The 15,703-nt window shown below is 50.1% G+C and overlaps 1 protein-coding gene across 4 annotated transcripts in view; it reads left to right on the top strand.

The window, feature by feature from the left end:
* Positions 1 to 13,026, top strand: part of ZNF217 (zinc finger protein 217) — a 39,080-nt gene extending 26,054 nt beyond the window's left edge. For all 4 annotated transcript variants that reach the window (XM_061437994.1, XM_061437995.1, XM_061437992.1 and 1 more), the window contains exons 3-7: positions 72 to 1,479; positions 5,146 to 5,262; positions 6,145 to 7,496; positions 8,890 to 9,021; positions 10,854 to 13,026. In XM_061437994.1, the coding sequence (XP_061293978.1) occupies positions 84 to 1,479; positions 5,146 to 5,262; positions 6,145 to 7,496; positions 8,890 to 9,018 (2,994 nt within the window). In that variant the 5' untranslated portion in view covers positions 72 to 83 and the 3' untranslated portion in view covers positions 9,019 to 9,021; positions 10,854 to 13,026. The remainder of the gene's footprint in view (positions 1 to 71; positions 1,480 to 5,145; positions 5,263 to 6,144; positions 7,497 to 8,889; positions 9,022 to 10,853) is intronic.
* Positions 13,027 to 15,703: the final 2,677 nt, after the last annotated feature.

Below are 15,703 nucleotides of genomic sequence, written 5' to 3'. Positions count from 1 at the left end.
CTTTTATAAGTGGCCTTATTCCAACTCCAGAGATTCCTCAAGCAGATTCTAATTTTATATACAATCCTCAGGAGACAGGAAACATGCCAACCCAATCCCTCTTGGTGTATATGGATGGACCGGAAGTGATCGGCAATTCCCTTGGCACCCAAATGGAGCTTGATGACGCCATGACGATCAAAGGGGCCGCCGCGGTCCCCTTCCGAGCGGCGCAGGAGAAGAGCATCACCCAGATGGAGGGGTGCATGCCCCTGGACTGCATGTTCTGCAGTCAGAGCTTCACGCGCTCCGAGGACCTCAGCAAGCACGTCCTCCTGCAGCACCGGCCCACCCTCTGTGAGCCTGCCGTCCTGCGCGTCGAGGCGGAGTATCTCAGCCCTCTGGATAAAGTCCAGGTGCGCAGCGAGCCTCCCAAGGACAAGAGCTGCAAGGAGAACGAAGAGCTGAGCTGTGAAGTGTGCGGGCAGACGTTCCGCGTGGCTTTCGACGTCGAGATCCACATGAAGAAACACAAGGACTCGTTCACGTACGGGTGTCACATGTGCGGCCGGCGGTTCAAGGAGCCCTGGTTTCTGAAGAATCACATGCGGACGCACACGGGCAAGTCGGGGGCGAAGAGCAGGCTGCAGCCCGGCCTGGAGAGCCCGGCGACCATCAACGAGGTGGTGCAGGAGCCCGCGGCCGAGGGCGTCTCCTCGCCGTATAAGATATGCATGGTCTGCGGCTTTCTGTTTCCAAATAAAGAAAGTCTCATCGATCACCGGAAGATGCACACCAAAGAAGCTGCTTCCGGGCCCCGTGGCCCGCAGATCGAAGCCCCACAGGAAGGCATGCTGTCGCCGGGGGCGGAGCTGCTGCAGTTCCTGAATCTGAGACCCACGTCCCCCGCCGAGATCGCCAAGAAGCCGGCCAAGTGGATACCTCAGCTGGACCCGTTCACCACCTACCAGGCCTGGCAGCTGGCCACCAAGGGCAAGGTGGCTGTGTGCCGAGAGGTGAAGGAGCAGCAGCCGGGCCAGGAGGGCAGCACCGACAATGATGAGTCATGCTCCGACAAGGAGGAGCCGGGGGAGATCTGGAGCGGCAGCAAGAGCCAGCCCGAAGGTTCTGGAAAGCCCAGGACAAGTAAAAGCGGTTGCCCCGGCCTCTCCCAAGACAAGGAGAAGTCCAGACACCCCCATGGCGAAGTGCCTTCTGTGGACGCGGACCCCAAGTTGGCCAGTAGTAAGGACAAGCCGACGCACTGCGCCGAGTGTGGCAAAGCCTTCCGGACCTACCACCAGCTGGTGCTGCACTCGCGCGTGCACAAGAAGGAGCGCAGGCCCGACGCCGGCTCGCCCCCCGCCGCCGCGGACGGCAGGCAGCCCAGGACGTGCTCCCCGGAGCTGCCGCCCGCCCTGGAGGACAGCGGGGCCCTGGACCGGGAGGCTGGCTCCGAAGACGGTTCCGAGGACGGGCTCCCGGACGGGCTGCACCTGGGTGAGCTGCCCCCCGACCCCCGACCCCCGCCTGGTCCTGCAGGGAGGACATGGCCCACTGAGGGCGGGTCTGGGTGCTGGCTCCTGGTCTCACCCTGTTGTAAAAGTCCCTAAGCTCTCAGGGCCTTCGTCTCTTTTCTGTAACAGTAGGGTGGCCTTAAAAGGCCTGTCGCGGTTTCTTCCTGCTCTGAGAGTGACGTGATGTCATACTTTGCTAACAGAAACCCCACGTTAGCTCACCTGGCTCGTGTGCTGTGTCACAGCGGGGCAGAGGCCTGGGGTGCTGCTGCGTGCCCCCGGGCCCAGGGCGGCCCCCGATGTCTGCAAGGGGAGAGACGGGGCCTCCACTTACATCCCAGCACCCCAGTCCTAGCCTGTAAAACCAGGGTTCCCTGAAAGGCAGCACACTTGCCTTTCTGTCAAGAGCCAGCTCGCACACACGTACTCCACGTGTGTGTCTGCGGGCAGAGATCAGGATGGGAGGGACTGTCCATGAGAAAGGGTGTGACTGGGAGGCCCCTGGGTGCTGCCTGGCCCCCGATCTGTGCGTCTGGGGGCAGGTACTTGTTAACTCAGTCACTCCAGCACCTGGTAAAGTATAGAGAATGAACACATCAAAGCTAATTGAAAGATCCAGTCTGCTCAGTCACAATTCTAGTGTTTTGATGGCACTTAGAGGAAACGGCGGGGAAGGCGATGGCACCCCACTCCAGTACTCTTGCCTGGAAAATCCCATGGACAGAGGGGGCTGGTGGGCTGCAGTCCATGGGGTCGCTAGGAGTCGGACATGACTGAGCGACTTCACTTTCACTTTTCACTTTCATGCATTGGAGAAGGAAATGGCAACCCACTCCAGTGTTCTTGCCTGGAGAATTCCAGGGATGGGGGAGCCTGGTGGGCTGCTGTCTATGGGGTTGCACAGAGTCGGACACGACTGAAGTGACTTAGCAGCAGCAGCAGAGGAAACGGAGGCCGTTGCGGAGGGCCTGTTGGTGGGTCTCTCCGGTCCAGGGGGCACCGTCCAGGGCAGAGCGTCCCACCTGTGCTTCAGGTCGTGCCCCTCTTCACACAGCTTTTCTCTCCGTTTAGTAATCTTTTATTGACTAGAGGATTCTGCTGTTGGAGCTCAGCTGATAAACCCCTGCCAAATCAGCCGGGGAATGATGAGAACATGAGTTAGTCTTAGAAAAACAGTGTGCTTTACAGAGATGGTCTTGGTTTAAACATACACTGGCGTCTTGTGTTGTGAGTTGGCTGTGTTGATGTCTCTTAAGAGCCCCCTGTATGACACCCAGGGGGAATGTGACCGGATAATACGTCTTCTCTCAAGCTGGTGCCCAGTTTCTGTCCTGATCACATGATGGGGGTGAGGGTGGTAGTTTTCATAGCAAATATTTAGTGTGTTTTGAGTTTCCTTGGAGACAGGAAACGTAGCACTTGGCATGCTTATAATCTTCAGGTTTTAGAAATCTAGAAAATGCATTAGATGTCTTAATGACATCATAAAAATGACTTTAAACATAGCCTTCTAGTCTTCTAAGTGATTCCTTCGAAACAGTGGCAGTGCTGTGCCGTTTGTGGTGAGAGAGCTGCCCCGATGCCCAGGAGCTGTGAGCGGACAGTCGCATTTGCTCGTAGGTGGCGTGGGCAGGACCGAGTGGAAAACCTGGGCCCCGTTGGCAGACGGCTAGGATGGCCCGTAATAGCTGGGAGCACCAAGATTTGCGATGGGTCTGGTTATATCTTGCTTAACCTTTCTTTGCCCTGATTTCCTTGTTTACACAATTGGTTCATCGACCCTTATCTTCCACCTCCCAAGGATGATTTTAGCTGCCTATTTATTTAAAAAAAATCCTTTATAAAGGACAGCACAACAGAACCATGGGTGAAGCTGGAGGAGCAGGAACCTGGTAGACTGGACATTTCACGTCCTTTGTGTTGGAGGAAAGGCATTTCGTAACTCTGGATGTGACGCAACACACCCTAAATCCCGACACAGCTGGAAGTAGTAAACTGCCGTAACACGCAAGCTCAGCTGAAGTCTTGGCGAGCTGGGTGTGAGTGTCAGAGGAAGAGCGGGGCGCTCTGTGAGAGGTTGGATCCCCTGAACCCACACTGTGATGGGCCTTCTGGTCTAGACTTAGCTTACTGTCATCTACTGCCAGCCTGGCTTTCTTTTTTTTTTCCAGCCTGGCTTTCTTTAGATTTACTTTCACGATCAAAAAGCGAAGTAAATGATTTATTGTTTTCAACTTTTATAAACTGGATTAATAATAGTGATTCATGTAAGTTGATTTTTTAAGTCCTCTTGACACCTTTTTAGACCAAAGGTTGTCTCTCCTGTCTTCCAGTATTTGGAGGTGGCTATACTGTCTTCTGGAGAAGGCAATGGCAACCCACTCCAGTACTCTTGCTTGGAAAATCCCATGGATGGAGGCGCCTGGTGGGCTGTGGTCCATGGGGTCGCACAGAGTCGGACATGACTAAAGTGACTTAGCAGCAGCATCATGCTGTCTTCATGGAAGTTCAGGGGTGACAGAAATTATATGGTCCTGTCTCTTTTGTTTTTAAGTCATGCCCCAAGGCTTGTGGGATTTTAGTTCCCCCATCAGGGATTGAACCTGGTCCCTGGGCCATGATAGTGTGGGGTCCTGACCACTGGACCATTGGGGAATTCTCTTTACTCCCGTCTTTATGGTACCTGGGAGCTCACCAAGGTTTCTTATAAGCTGCTTTTTAAAATCAGTGAAGTCTATAAATCTAGACTTCGGAATGTGGACAGAGCCAGGCAGAGGCCCTTCCGTTGGAAATTCCAGTTTCCAGGCAAAAGGATGAGTTATGCTGAATTTACAAATGCCCCGTCTTCTGCTTCAGCCACACTGGTGGGTGTGACGTGACCAGCGGTGACAGGAGGTTCACCCTGAGCTCGGGGTCCTGCTGGACAAGCCGGGGCGTGACCAGGGCCTGTGCCCGCCTCAGGGGGCCTGTGTCTGCTCCATTGTCCTGATTGTGGACAGAGGGGCTTAAAGTCTAACCCGCTGTTCCTTGGGGACAGATTGTGATTCGTCAAGGTTGCCCATGTGAGCACTCGCAAATAATATGATCTGCTTTCCAAAATCTGCTTTGCTAAATTTTGACGAACTTTCCTAGGTGTTTGCCCAGGGCCAAACTTTTAAAGATTAAGTTGTGCCTGCTGCCCTCTAGTGGTAACGGGCTTAATCTTAAGCCAGTTAATCTTTCCCTCTGGTGGTTGGGAAGTTGGCATTTGTGTTGGCTGGGTTTTCTAAATTACTTATTCTGAAGAAGCTGGTTATTCCAGCCCGTGTGCAGGTCCAGCTCAAGTTTGCCAGATTCTGTGTGTCTCAGGCCTGGGAGCGCAGAAAGCTCTCTGTTCATTTCAGTCTATTAAATGGTCTTGTGACCGAGGCCATGAAGAAGGCAGTCATCAACAGTGAGCTCTGCTGTGCTCAGAAAACAAAACTGTCGCACACAGGCTTTAATGCTGCACACAGCCTCAAAGCAGCAGTTGGCTGTTTTTAGCCAATACCTAATATAAAAAGTATTTTAGATTCTCCAAAAATGTTCTACCAAGAATCTTTAAGTCAGCTTGCCCTGTTCACATCCTTGAACTGTCGTCTTAAGTGAATATTTTTGTTTCTGTTTTAAGATAAAAATGATGATGGAGGGAAAATGAAGCATCTTACATCCTCAAGAGAATGTAGTTATTGTGGAAAGTTTTTCCGTTCAAATTATTACCTCAATATTCATCTCAGAACGCATACAGGTAAGGAACTCCTTACATTTGTTTACTGCATGTATTAGCTCTGAGGATTGTGATGTAGTTCTGTGTCTGATTTTTGTTGTTGTCCAGATACTCTTCTAGATCCATGGGACATCTTAAGAATATACGTGTAGCCTGTTGATTTGTAGCTGTTGTTTTGCTTCCTTTAGTGTTATTGTAACTTCAACTGTTTTCTTGTGAAGTTGGTCTCTTGTTTAATGTCTGATTCCTTTATCCTTACTCTCATTTTATTAAAATCTCTAATATTTTTAAATGTCACAGCTTTATTAATTTTTATGATTTAGAATGAAATTAATATTTAATCATCTTTGTTTATTACTGTTATTACACCTATGTTTATTACTATTACTTTTTGGCCACTCTGCCTGGCTTGGGGGATCTTAGTTCCCGCGGCAGGTGATTAAAAGCATGATCTTGGCACTGAGAGCTTGAAGCCCTAACCACTGGACCCCCGGAGAATTTTGTCACCTTTTCTTCAGGTTGTGGAGCAGCTGTAACAGTGGTTTGGGAGGCCCTGTGAACTTGGACTTGCTTCTCTCCCACTCACTGGCTGTGTGACCATAGGCAGATTAACTTTTCTGCGCTCTCATTTTCTTAGCTGTAAAGGTGGGATAATATTGACTGGTGTAGGGCTGTTATGAAGATTAAATTAGATCATTTTAAGGTGTGCTTTTAAATTTTTAAATGGAAGACACATGTTCACATTTTCAAATATTTGGGGTAGAAAGAGTGATAAAGCCACAACTCCTGAGAGCTTCTGGATGAGAAGATTCACAGACCAGAAGGGAAGAGGGAAGAACTGTTCTCTGCGTGTGTTGATGCTTTCCGTGAGCGTGTGTAGTAAAGTGACCCTTCTCGTTGTAGGTGAAAAGCCATACAAATGTGAATTCTGTGATTATGCTGCAGCGCAGAAGACCTCCTTGCGGTATCACCTGGAGAGACACCACAGGGACAAGCAGACGGACGCTGCCGCAGACGCCAAGAGCGACGGGAGGCCCCCGGAGGCCGAAGATGCACTGCTAACCGCCGACGGTGCGCAAACCAAAAATTTGAAAAGATGTTTCGACGGTGCCAAAGATGTTAAAGGCAGCCCACCCGCAAAGCAACTGAAGGGGATGGCCCCCGCCTCTCAGAGCGTCCTGGGCGGCGCCGTGCTCGCGCCAGTGCACAGGGAAACTCAGGATTTCAGCAAGGATGCAGCGGACGACGGTGCCGAGAAGCTGAGCAAGGCCCCCGGCCCCGCTTACTTGGACGCCTTGAAGAAGAGGCCGCCCGCGGACCCTCAGGCCAGCCCCCTGGTGTGCAGGACAGAGGCGGCCACGGCAGCCCGCCACGCGCAGCTCGGGCCCCGGGAGAAGCGGGCGGCGGACGCAGGCTGCCAGGAGAAGCCCCTGAACCTGTCCCTCGCCCCGCACGGGGGCGCGGGGGCGCCTCTGGGCAGGAGCGTGACCGCCAGCAGCACCTGCCCGTTCTGCACCTTCAAGACCTTCTACCCGGAGGTGCTGACCATGCACCAGCGGCTGGAGCACAAGTACCACCCTGACGCGCACAAGAGCTGCCGGGGCAGGGCTGCGCTGCGCAGCCGGCGGACGGGCTGCCCGCCGGCCCTGCTGGGCAAGGACGTGCCCCCGCTGCCCGGCGCCTTCAGGCCCAAACCGCGGCCGGCCGCCCCGGCGCAGCCCAAGCCCGCGCCGGCCGAGCGGCCCGCGCCCGGCGCCCCGGGGCCCAGCAGAGCCCCGCCGCCCCCGCCGCCCGCGGGCGCCGACAGCACTTTAGCCCCCAGCAACCTCAAGGCGCTGCGCCCGCTGCCTCCGCCCGGCCTCGGGGTTTCGGGGCCCGGTCCCGCCCGCACGCCGCCCGAAGCACCGCCCTGCAAGGCGGGCCCGGAGAAGGTGCGGCGGCCCGAGCCGCAGCCCCCCGCCGATGCCGCCAGGAGCGACGGCCCCTGGGTGCCCACCAGGGACTACGCGTGCGGCCGCGGCGGCGCTGAGCCGGGGGAGCCGCTGCCCAGCGGCCGCGGGTCCCGCCTGAGCCGCCCTGTGCGCCGTGCCGCCGGCCGCCCGAGCTGCCGCAGTACCGCGTGGTGCGCGGGCTGGCGTCCCTGCTGCCGCCTGAGTGCGCCTGCGCGCCGCCCGCGCCCCCCGCGCGCCCGCGCCCCGCGCCCGGGCCCGCCTTCGCCGCGCTGCTACCCTGCGCGCCCGCCGCTGCGCTGGAAGGTGGGCGTCCTCGGGGGGCCCTAGAGGGGCGGGGGGGCCCTGGAGCAGCGGCCCCTTTTCCAGCTTCTCCCGGGCTGGGCTGAAGGCAGCGGGGCCCAGGGGCTGCACCCCCTCGCAGTGCTGAGTCAGGTGTCCTTGACGGCTAGCCCAGCCTGCGGGGCGCTCAGCCTGCCCGACCCGTGCGCGCCGGGCCCCTCCCAGGCTGCTGGGTCCCTTCGGTCTCCAGACCTAGGGAACTGCGCTGCCACCATCGGCCGGGGCTCAGCCTTCAGTGAATCTTAATGCACAGTCTCCCCCGTGTTGCCCCCCTCGATGCCCACAGGTACCTTGAAGGTCCTTGTCCCCGCGGAGGCGGCTTTAAAGCCCCTGCTGCCTCGGACGTGTCTAGCACACACCCGAGCCTGTGAGAGTAGGTGAGACAGGCGTGGGTGGGGACCTGTCCCACTTGGTGAACCTCAGTGCCTTCCCTGGTTATAAGCTCTGCAGGTTTCTGCGCCCAAAGGGACACATCCGTTTTAAACATCCCTGTTTGTATTAATTTGAAATGAAAGGTTCTGGGTGGTGATAGTTCTGTATCAAAGACGGCTTGATGCCAGTTGATCGGGGGATAGCTAATTAAAAAATGGTCGCTTTCACACAGTCCAGTGACTTTTATAAAAATTTTGATGAAAAAATAATTTCTGCACCCTTACGATTGGAAGTACACCCCCCCCCCCCCCGCACTTAAAATGGACATGAGTCATAACTGTGTCTTTTACTTGAAGAGAAAAGACTTTGTGTTGCGAGTAAATTGGTCTTTTTTTCCCCCCTCCTCCACACAGTTTTGGTTCATGATACACAAAGGCTTAAAATCTTTATGTTGCTATTTTGGCTTTTAATTTTTATTAGCACTTAGATATGGAGAAGGCGATGGCACCCCACTCCAATACTTTTGCCTGGAAAATCCCATGGACGGAGGAGCCTGGTGGGCTGTAGTCCATGGGGTCGGGAAGAGTCAGACACGACTGAGCGACTTCCCTTTCCCTTCTCACTTTCATGCATTGGAGAAGGAAATGGCAAGCCACTCCAGTGTTTTTGCCTGGAGAATCCCAGAGACGGGGGAGCCTGGTGGGCTGCCATCTATGGGGTCGCACAGAGTCGGACACGACTGAAGTGACTTAGCAGCAGCAGCACTTAGATAATTTTACCCTTTAGTGACTTAAAATTCTAGGCTAAGAAATGTCTTCCTGGCAATTAAAGGTATTTTACCTTGTACCTATAATACATATGCATCTTATGTGTTGTGGTCACATTATCAGGAATTTTGGAAATTGACTTCTGACAACCCACACACATCTTAGCTAATTGTTGAGCTTAATTCTAAATGCTCATTTATTTTTTTTTCCCCAATCAGGAAAAAGGCCTGTATCCTATCAACACTTATCTAGCAGCATGCTGCAAAAGAGGAACTATGAGAATTTTATTGGGAACGCACATTATCGACCAAATGACAAAAAAACTTGATTTCCTATTTTGGGAATGAAAGGTGAGCACATACACTGTATTGATTTTACCTAATTGAAAACAAACCATCTAATGTATCCAGTATAATATTACAAAGTAAAATTGCTTTTACCTTGAATTTTGAAGTGTTTTTAAAACAGCCCTCAGGGTCTCTGGATATCAGTGGTGATGATCATGGTAAAGTAGCAAAAGCAGCTCAAAGCTAACTGTGGGTTTATTTCATGCTAGGGGTTGAATGGATTGTTTATCATCATGAGCTAGTTTAATCCTTCTTAGAGCCTTAGGCCAACTGCCTGCCATCAGTTTTTGTTAATAAAGTTTTATTGGCACACAGCCACTTTGTTTCCTTTACAGACGGTCTGTGGCTGCCTGGGGCCGCAAAAGCAGAAGTGGGTAGTTGTGACAGGGACTTCATGGTCTGCGAAGCCGAGAGCTGTCTAGCCAGTTATAGGAAAAGTTTGCCGATCCCTGAGTTAGGAGACTCTGTGCCCACTTTACAGATGTGGAGACTGAGATTTGGCTTATGTAATTTGCCTAGCACCTTCCTCTGCCTGCTTTTTGGTCCTCGGTCTGCAAAATCCAAGGCCTGTGCTGCAACCCTCCAGTTTAAGTGCTTGTTCAAAGCCTTTATAAACCCTTATCAGAGTAGGAGCAGGAGCGGGACGGAGCAGGGAGGTTTATTTTGACTTTCTGGTTCACACGGCAGATGTATCTAGTGGTGGGTACCCAAAAGCTTCAGGTGGTGCTCTTGGAGTCGTGCACATGTTGATTTAGTTACTTCCAAGTTTGGGCTGAGGGCATGGCATCTATGTGAGAGTTAACAATAAAGTGACTGGAAAGTCCCGGGCTCATGGGCAGATTTCATCCCCTCCCAGACAGCTCTTGTTCTGCTAAACACTACCGTATCCTCGAGGAGCAGACTCTTGACTCAGTGCCTGCTAGATCTGGATTCAGAGATAGAGACCCATGGACCAGGGCAGAGTCTCTCCTTCTGGTTTTCCCTGGGGCACACGGGCCTGTCCGTCTGCATCCTTCTCTCCCGCTCAGGTGATGCCAGTGGTATGAGGCTGGCATCATCGCAGAAATGGGATTAGATGCACTCTGCCTTGAGACACAAACACGGTTCATGGGTGTGTGTGCACTGTGGAGCGGCAGGTGGGGACTGCGTGTGTGTCCCGCTGCCGCCTCTGCCTGCAGCCTCTGGGCTTCTCAGCTTGCCTTTCTCTCTACTCTGGAACGTCCTTTCCACACCCTCCCGTTCTGGTGCTTAAGCTCATGTATTCTGCAGCACGTTTGCGGGGAGCTGGGCCTTTGCTGCCCTGTGGCTCATGCCTTTATGCCCACCTGAGCTCTGCCCCCGACTTCCACCCTGAGCGGTGCTGACGTGGTGCCTGGCCCAGGGCTGGGAATTTCAGCTGTAAAACTCCATAGACGTTGGCCAAACAGTGTTAGCCGTGTTTTATGCCCTGTCCTTTCTCGTGGAGGAGGTTATTCTATTCTGAGTCTTATCTTAAATACCCATGGTCTTGTGCCATATGTTTTCCTTTCATTAGTTATAAATTTCCAGAGTTTCCTATAGGTGGCAGTTGACTTGACACCTGCATCTGATGTAAATTCTGGTTGTTGGTTAAATCATCTTCATTAAATCACTGTTCATTGTACATGAGCATCTCCTAAATGGTGCAGCTTATTTATTCAGACTCCCGAGACTTGGTTAAAAATTTAAGCTTAAGTGGAATCCATTGCATTTCTAGACCCTTTTAGTTCTGTGTATTTATTACACTTTTAAAAAATTTTGTAAACTGTATTTAGTTTTATTCTAATCATGTTTTAAACCTTTTTTTCCCCCCTTAGGTCTTGATGGATATAAATGTGTACTCTCCATGAAATTAAATTAGTTCATCCTTTGAAAAAGCAAATGTTGAAAGCTACTGAAATAAGCTGTGATTGTACTGTGTATATAACAGAGGAACACTACGGTTTTGTAAAGTTGTTAACTTTTGTACCAAATAGCAATAAAAACTACAGTTGCAAGATTTGGGTTGTGCACAAATGGAGACTGGACATCATCTCTATTTTGCCCCGAATAATACGATTTTTAGAATTGACCAAATAACAAATGGAGGGTTTTTTTTTTTTTGCATACTTGAGCGCTGCTGAAAAGAAATCATTTGGGTTGGGGGGTGGGGTGGGGAGAAAGTCTATAACGCTTGCACCTCAGGTAAAAAATTTGTAAATACATGTTGTAAACCTGCTTGTTTAAATACTGTGTGTATTCTTTTCCTCTCATGTTGCTCATCACTTTGAGCTCTTTTCTGCTATTTGTCCTCTTTCATCTAAAATGTACGGTTTTTTTTTAAGTTCAATGATTTGTATTATGTTAAATCTCCCGCAGTCTATTGTCTTAATGGAATTGTTAACGGAAACATTGACCCTTTATGAATATGTGCTGCGTGTGCCAAGATCAGCCTTGCTGTAGTTGGTACCCTTTTATTGCAAATTTTGGTAGGTCGTCTGAGGAAGACCCAGACCCATATAATCCTCTTCTCAGGGGATTGGTGGGGGGATTTTTAAGTGTGTTTATCTATAGAGAAGCATTTCCTCTAGGCCAGCCACACACTCAGTAAACACACCAAATTGCGGAGTGACTTAGTTTTCTCTCCAGTGAATCGTTTTTGTTGGAAAATTCTGGCGTTTGCCTGAATTATTTATATAAAAATACAAAGGCTAAATTATACATGTGAATTACATATATTGGAAGCAGTTTTTAAAAGAAATGAAAGTTGAGGGGTAAATTTTAGGTTTGCCTCTGGTAGTCTTGGTGTGTCTGGCGCTTCGCTTGGGTTAACTGTGGACACACTCAGGTTAATTACAGACACACGAATTGTGCAGGAGTGCCGACTGAGGCTCCTGGTGCTCCGGGGACGTCACTGGTCTTGAGACCTTGGTTGTCTTCCCGGTTTTGGTGGTTTGGAGGCAGCACCATTTTCTCAGTGTACATGACAAGTTGGGTTTTAAAAAGAGACTAGCCACCAGCTGGTTTACTAAATGTTTTATTACACTTGTGTTCCCTTAATCCACTGTCCATGGCTGATTGTTTTCAGCAGTACCTAGGTTTAGTGACCACAACACACTTTATTAAGAAAACTGTTTCAGAAATAAATTTGCACTGTTAATTTTTTTTGCCTTGCCCTTCTCCATTAGAACAAGGGTAGTGTCCTCAAAGAATCCTGATTTTTTTGTTTGTTCTCATTATGCAACACGACGCTGACTTGATAGAAAAGTCTTAACTCCCAGGTGAAAAGGGAGACCTCTCTGAGCTGACTCTGCTGGCATCGTGATGAAGTGCTTTGTATCAGGAAAGTGTACACTATTGACCTTTCTTTCTGTTCACAAGCTGAGCCATATGTACATAATCTAGAGTTTTGTTTTCCTAGTTTTGCACTTTTATAGCCTATTTTTGAAGATTAACACATTGACAAAGATGATTGACCTGATCCTTACCTAATCCAATGAGTGTTACAGAAAGCTTGCTGTGACGATAAATGTAAATCTTAAAAGGGGATATACACGATGATAGAGGGCTGAAATTTAAATCTCTATTTAAAAAAAAATCACCAAATCTATTTGAAAACAAGTCAATTCATGTTATGCTGAAATCTGGGGGCCTTTCAGATTTCTCCTTTTTAACCACATTTCTGAACCCTTAAAAATACAGTTTTGTTTTCCTTTCCACAGCCCTTGTACTCCAAAATGTTGTGTTTTTTTCCTTTTTTTGTCCATCAGTATTAATTATTGGGATACTACTGGTTTTGTATGTTTTTTCCCTTTGAGACAACAGTACATTTACTAGAGGTACAATCTGTTGGATTTTTGTTTATGTATTTATTTCATTCCAGTTTGATTTATTTTAATTGTTGATACTTAAGTTGTCCAACAGTAGACATTACTTGTTTTATTTATGATGTATTTCAGCTTGAAGTTATGTTATTATATGTGGATGTAAATATAGATTTGGTGTTTTGCAGTCTCGGGCTCTGGTCTTCATTGTGTCCCTGGTTTCTGACGTTAACTGTTTGTAAACATACACAGTGACAGAGAGATGCACGTACTGGATCCCCGTGGGCTCGCCAGCAGCACTTTGTCAGGCTCTCTGTGACTCCCCAGCCCTCCTTCCTTTTTAAAGCAAATCTTCAACATGTTTTAATTTCGTTCCTCAAATGCTTCAGCGAGTATCTGTAACGGATAAGGGCTTTTTCCGATCACATCTAACTAAACGGACAAGGATTTCTCATAACTGGTCTCCATTGCTGCATTTCCGGTGTCAGAAACGCCTTCTAAAGACTGTGAAGTTGCAGTCAGGATCCAAACAAGACCCACTCACTCAGATCCACTTCAGTCCTAACCTCCTCCCCCTAGACACCCACATGCACACTTGCTGCTGCTGCTAAATCGCTTCAGTCGTGTCCGACTCTGTGCGATCCCATAGACGGCAGCCCACCAGGCTCCCTCGTCCCTGGGATTCTCCAGGCAAGAACACTGGAGTGGGTTGCCATTTCTTTCTCCAGTGCATGAAAGTGAAAAGTGAAAGTGAAGTCGCTCAGTCATGTCTGATTCTCAGTGACCCCATGGACTGCAGCCCACCAGGCTCCCCCGTCCCTGGGATTCTCCAGGCAAGAATACTGGAGTGGGGTGCCATGCGTTTTATTTATTGAAGAAACTGGGTCATTTGTCCTGTAGAAATTCTCACTTCGTGTTTGGGTTTATTGGATCTTGCGGTTTCATCTAACCTGTTTTTCCATCCTCTGTATGTGGTCCTATAAGCGGGTAAATGGTCGGAGGTCTGGTTTTGAGCTCAGTTTGGGGATATGGGGGCTTCCTCCTCCCCCATCTCCCCTGGACACGTACAGTGTGTGACTGTAGCTACTCCGTGTATTCAAGCCTTTTTTTCTGTACAGTTTCTCAGTGGGCTAGAGTTCAGAATTTTTAGTGTGGGTAGAGTGACCATATTTTACCCCAGCTCAGACAAGTGCTGAAAAAGAAATAAGGCAAGGGCCCTCCCCACCCCATGGCTGTGAAATGTCAAGAGGGTGAGAGAGCCGAACTTCGCAGCGACTGCACCCTCTCCTTGGACAGAAGAGGAGCCCAAGGTCCCCAGAAGGCCATGTGCGTCCCCAAGGCCAGACAGCTCTGCCGGGCGTTAGAGGGAGCAGCTGGGTCTCCTGTCCCAGTCTGCGCTCCTTCTCAGGGTCAGAGAGAAGCACAGCATCTTGGGTGCGTTTTCAGATTTGGCAAGACCTGAGTCTGCTCCTTGCTCAGCACTGGGCAGACTGTGGTGCCCGGGGGGTTGAGGTCTGTGCCAGTGTCTGGGATTGGGGCCCCTGGTGGCGATCCAATTGTATGGCCATTTAGTGAGACTCTGCTTATCAGTTATATGCATATATATATGCTTAGATTTGTTTTTAATTGGATGTGGGCTTGTTGAATTTGTTGGATTTGTTTTTGTTTTTTGAATTTGTTGCAGTACTGTTTCGGTTTTATGTTTTGGTTTTTTGGCCTTAAGGCATGTGGGATCTGGCTCCCTGACCAGGGTTTGAATCCACACTCCCTGCATTGAAGTTCAGTTCAGTCTCTCAGTCGTGTCTGACTTCGACTCCGTGGACTGCAGCACACCAGGCCTCCCTGTCCTTCACCAACTCCTGGAGTTTACTCAAACTTAATGTCCATTGAGCATCAGTGATGCCATCCAACCATCTCATCCTCTGTCGTCCCCTTTTCCTCCTGCCCTCAATCTTTCCCAGCATCAGGGTCTTCTCCAGTGAGTCAGTTCTTCGCATCAGGTGGCCAAAGGATTGGAGTTTCAGCCTCAGCATCAGTCCTTCCAATGAATATTCAGGACTGATTTCCTTTTGGATGGACTGGTTGGATCTCCTTGCAGTCCAAGGGACTCTCAAGAGTCTTCTCCAACACCACACTTCAAAAGCATCAATTCTTCGGCACTCAGCTTTCTTCACAGTCCAACTCTTACATCCACACATGACTACTGGAAAAACCATAGCTTTGACTAGACAGACCTTTGTTGGCAAAGTAATGTCTCTGCTTTTTAATATGCTGTCTAGGTTGGTCATAGCTTTTCTTCCAAGGAGCAAGAGTCTTTTAATTTCATGGCTGCAGTCACCACCTGCAGTGATTTTGGAGCCCCCCAAAATAAAGTCAGCCACTGTTTCCACTGTTTCCCCATCTATTTGCCATGAAGAGATGGCATTGAAAGGCAAAGTCTTAACCACTGGACCTCCAGGGAAGGTCCCTACTTCTCAGTATGAATGGGACATACTCATGTGACAAAAGATTTCCAACCTCTTGAGTTTGTGAAAAGTCATACCAAAGAAGGAAAAAAAAAATCACATCTCTTTTCTGCCGTTTAGCCTTATTTGTCACCGAAATTTCGTGACCTTTGTACACACATCAAACTCCCGCACGACTGTGGCCCCCACAGGCTGTAGCAGGCAGAATCGTCTGACACGGCCCCAGCCCCCTGTCCCGCAGGCTCGGTGGGCAGTCTGGAGAAGGGAGAAAGGTGAGTGCCTCCTGAGTACACCAGGTGACTCTTGAAAGAGCGAGAAGTCAGCTAAGGCTCCTAGACACTCTGGAATTCTGAGGGACCAAAAAGAGCCTCGAAAGGGCAGCAGGGATCCCATCACAGG

Source organism: Bos javanicus, chromosome 13, assembly GCF_032452875.1.
Source record: "Bos javanicus breed banteng chromosome 13, ARS-OSU_banteng_1.0, whole genome shotgun sequence".
Lineage (NCBI taxonomy): Eukaryota > Metazoa > Chordata > Mammalia > Artiodactyla > Bovidae > Bos > Bos javanicus.
This window is presented reverse-complemented; position numbering and strand designations above follow the sequence as displayed.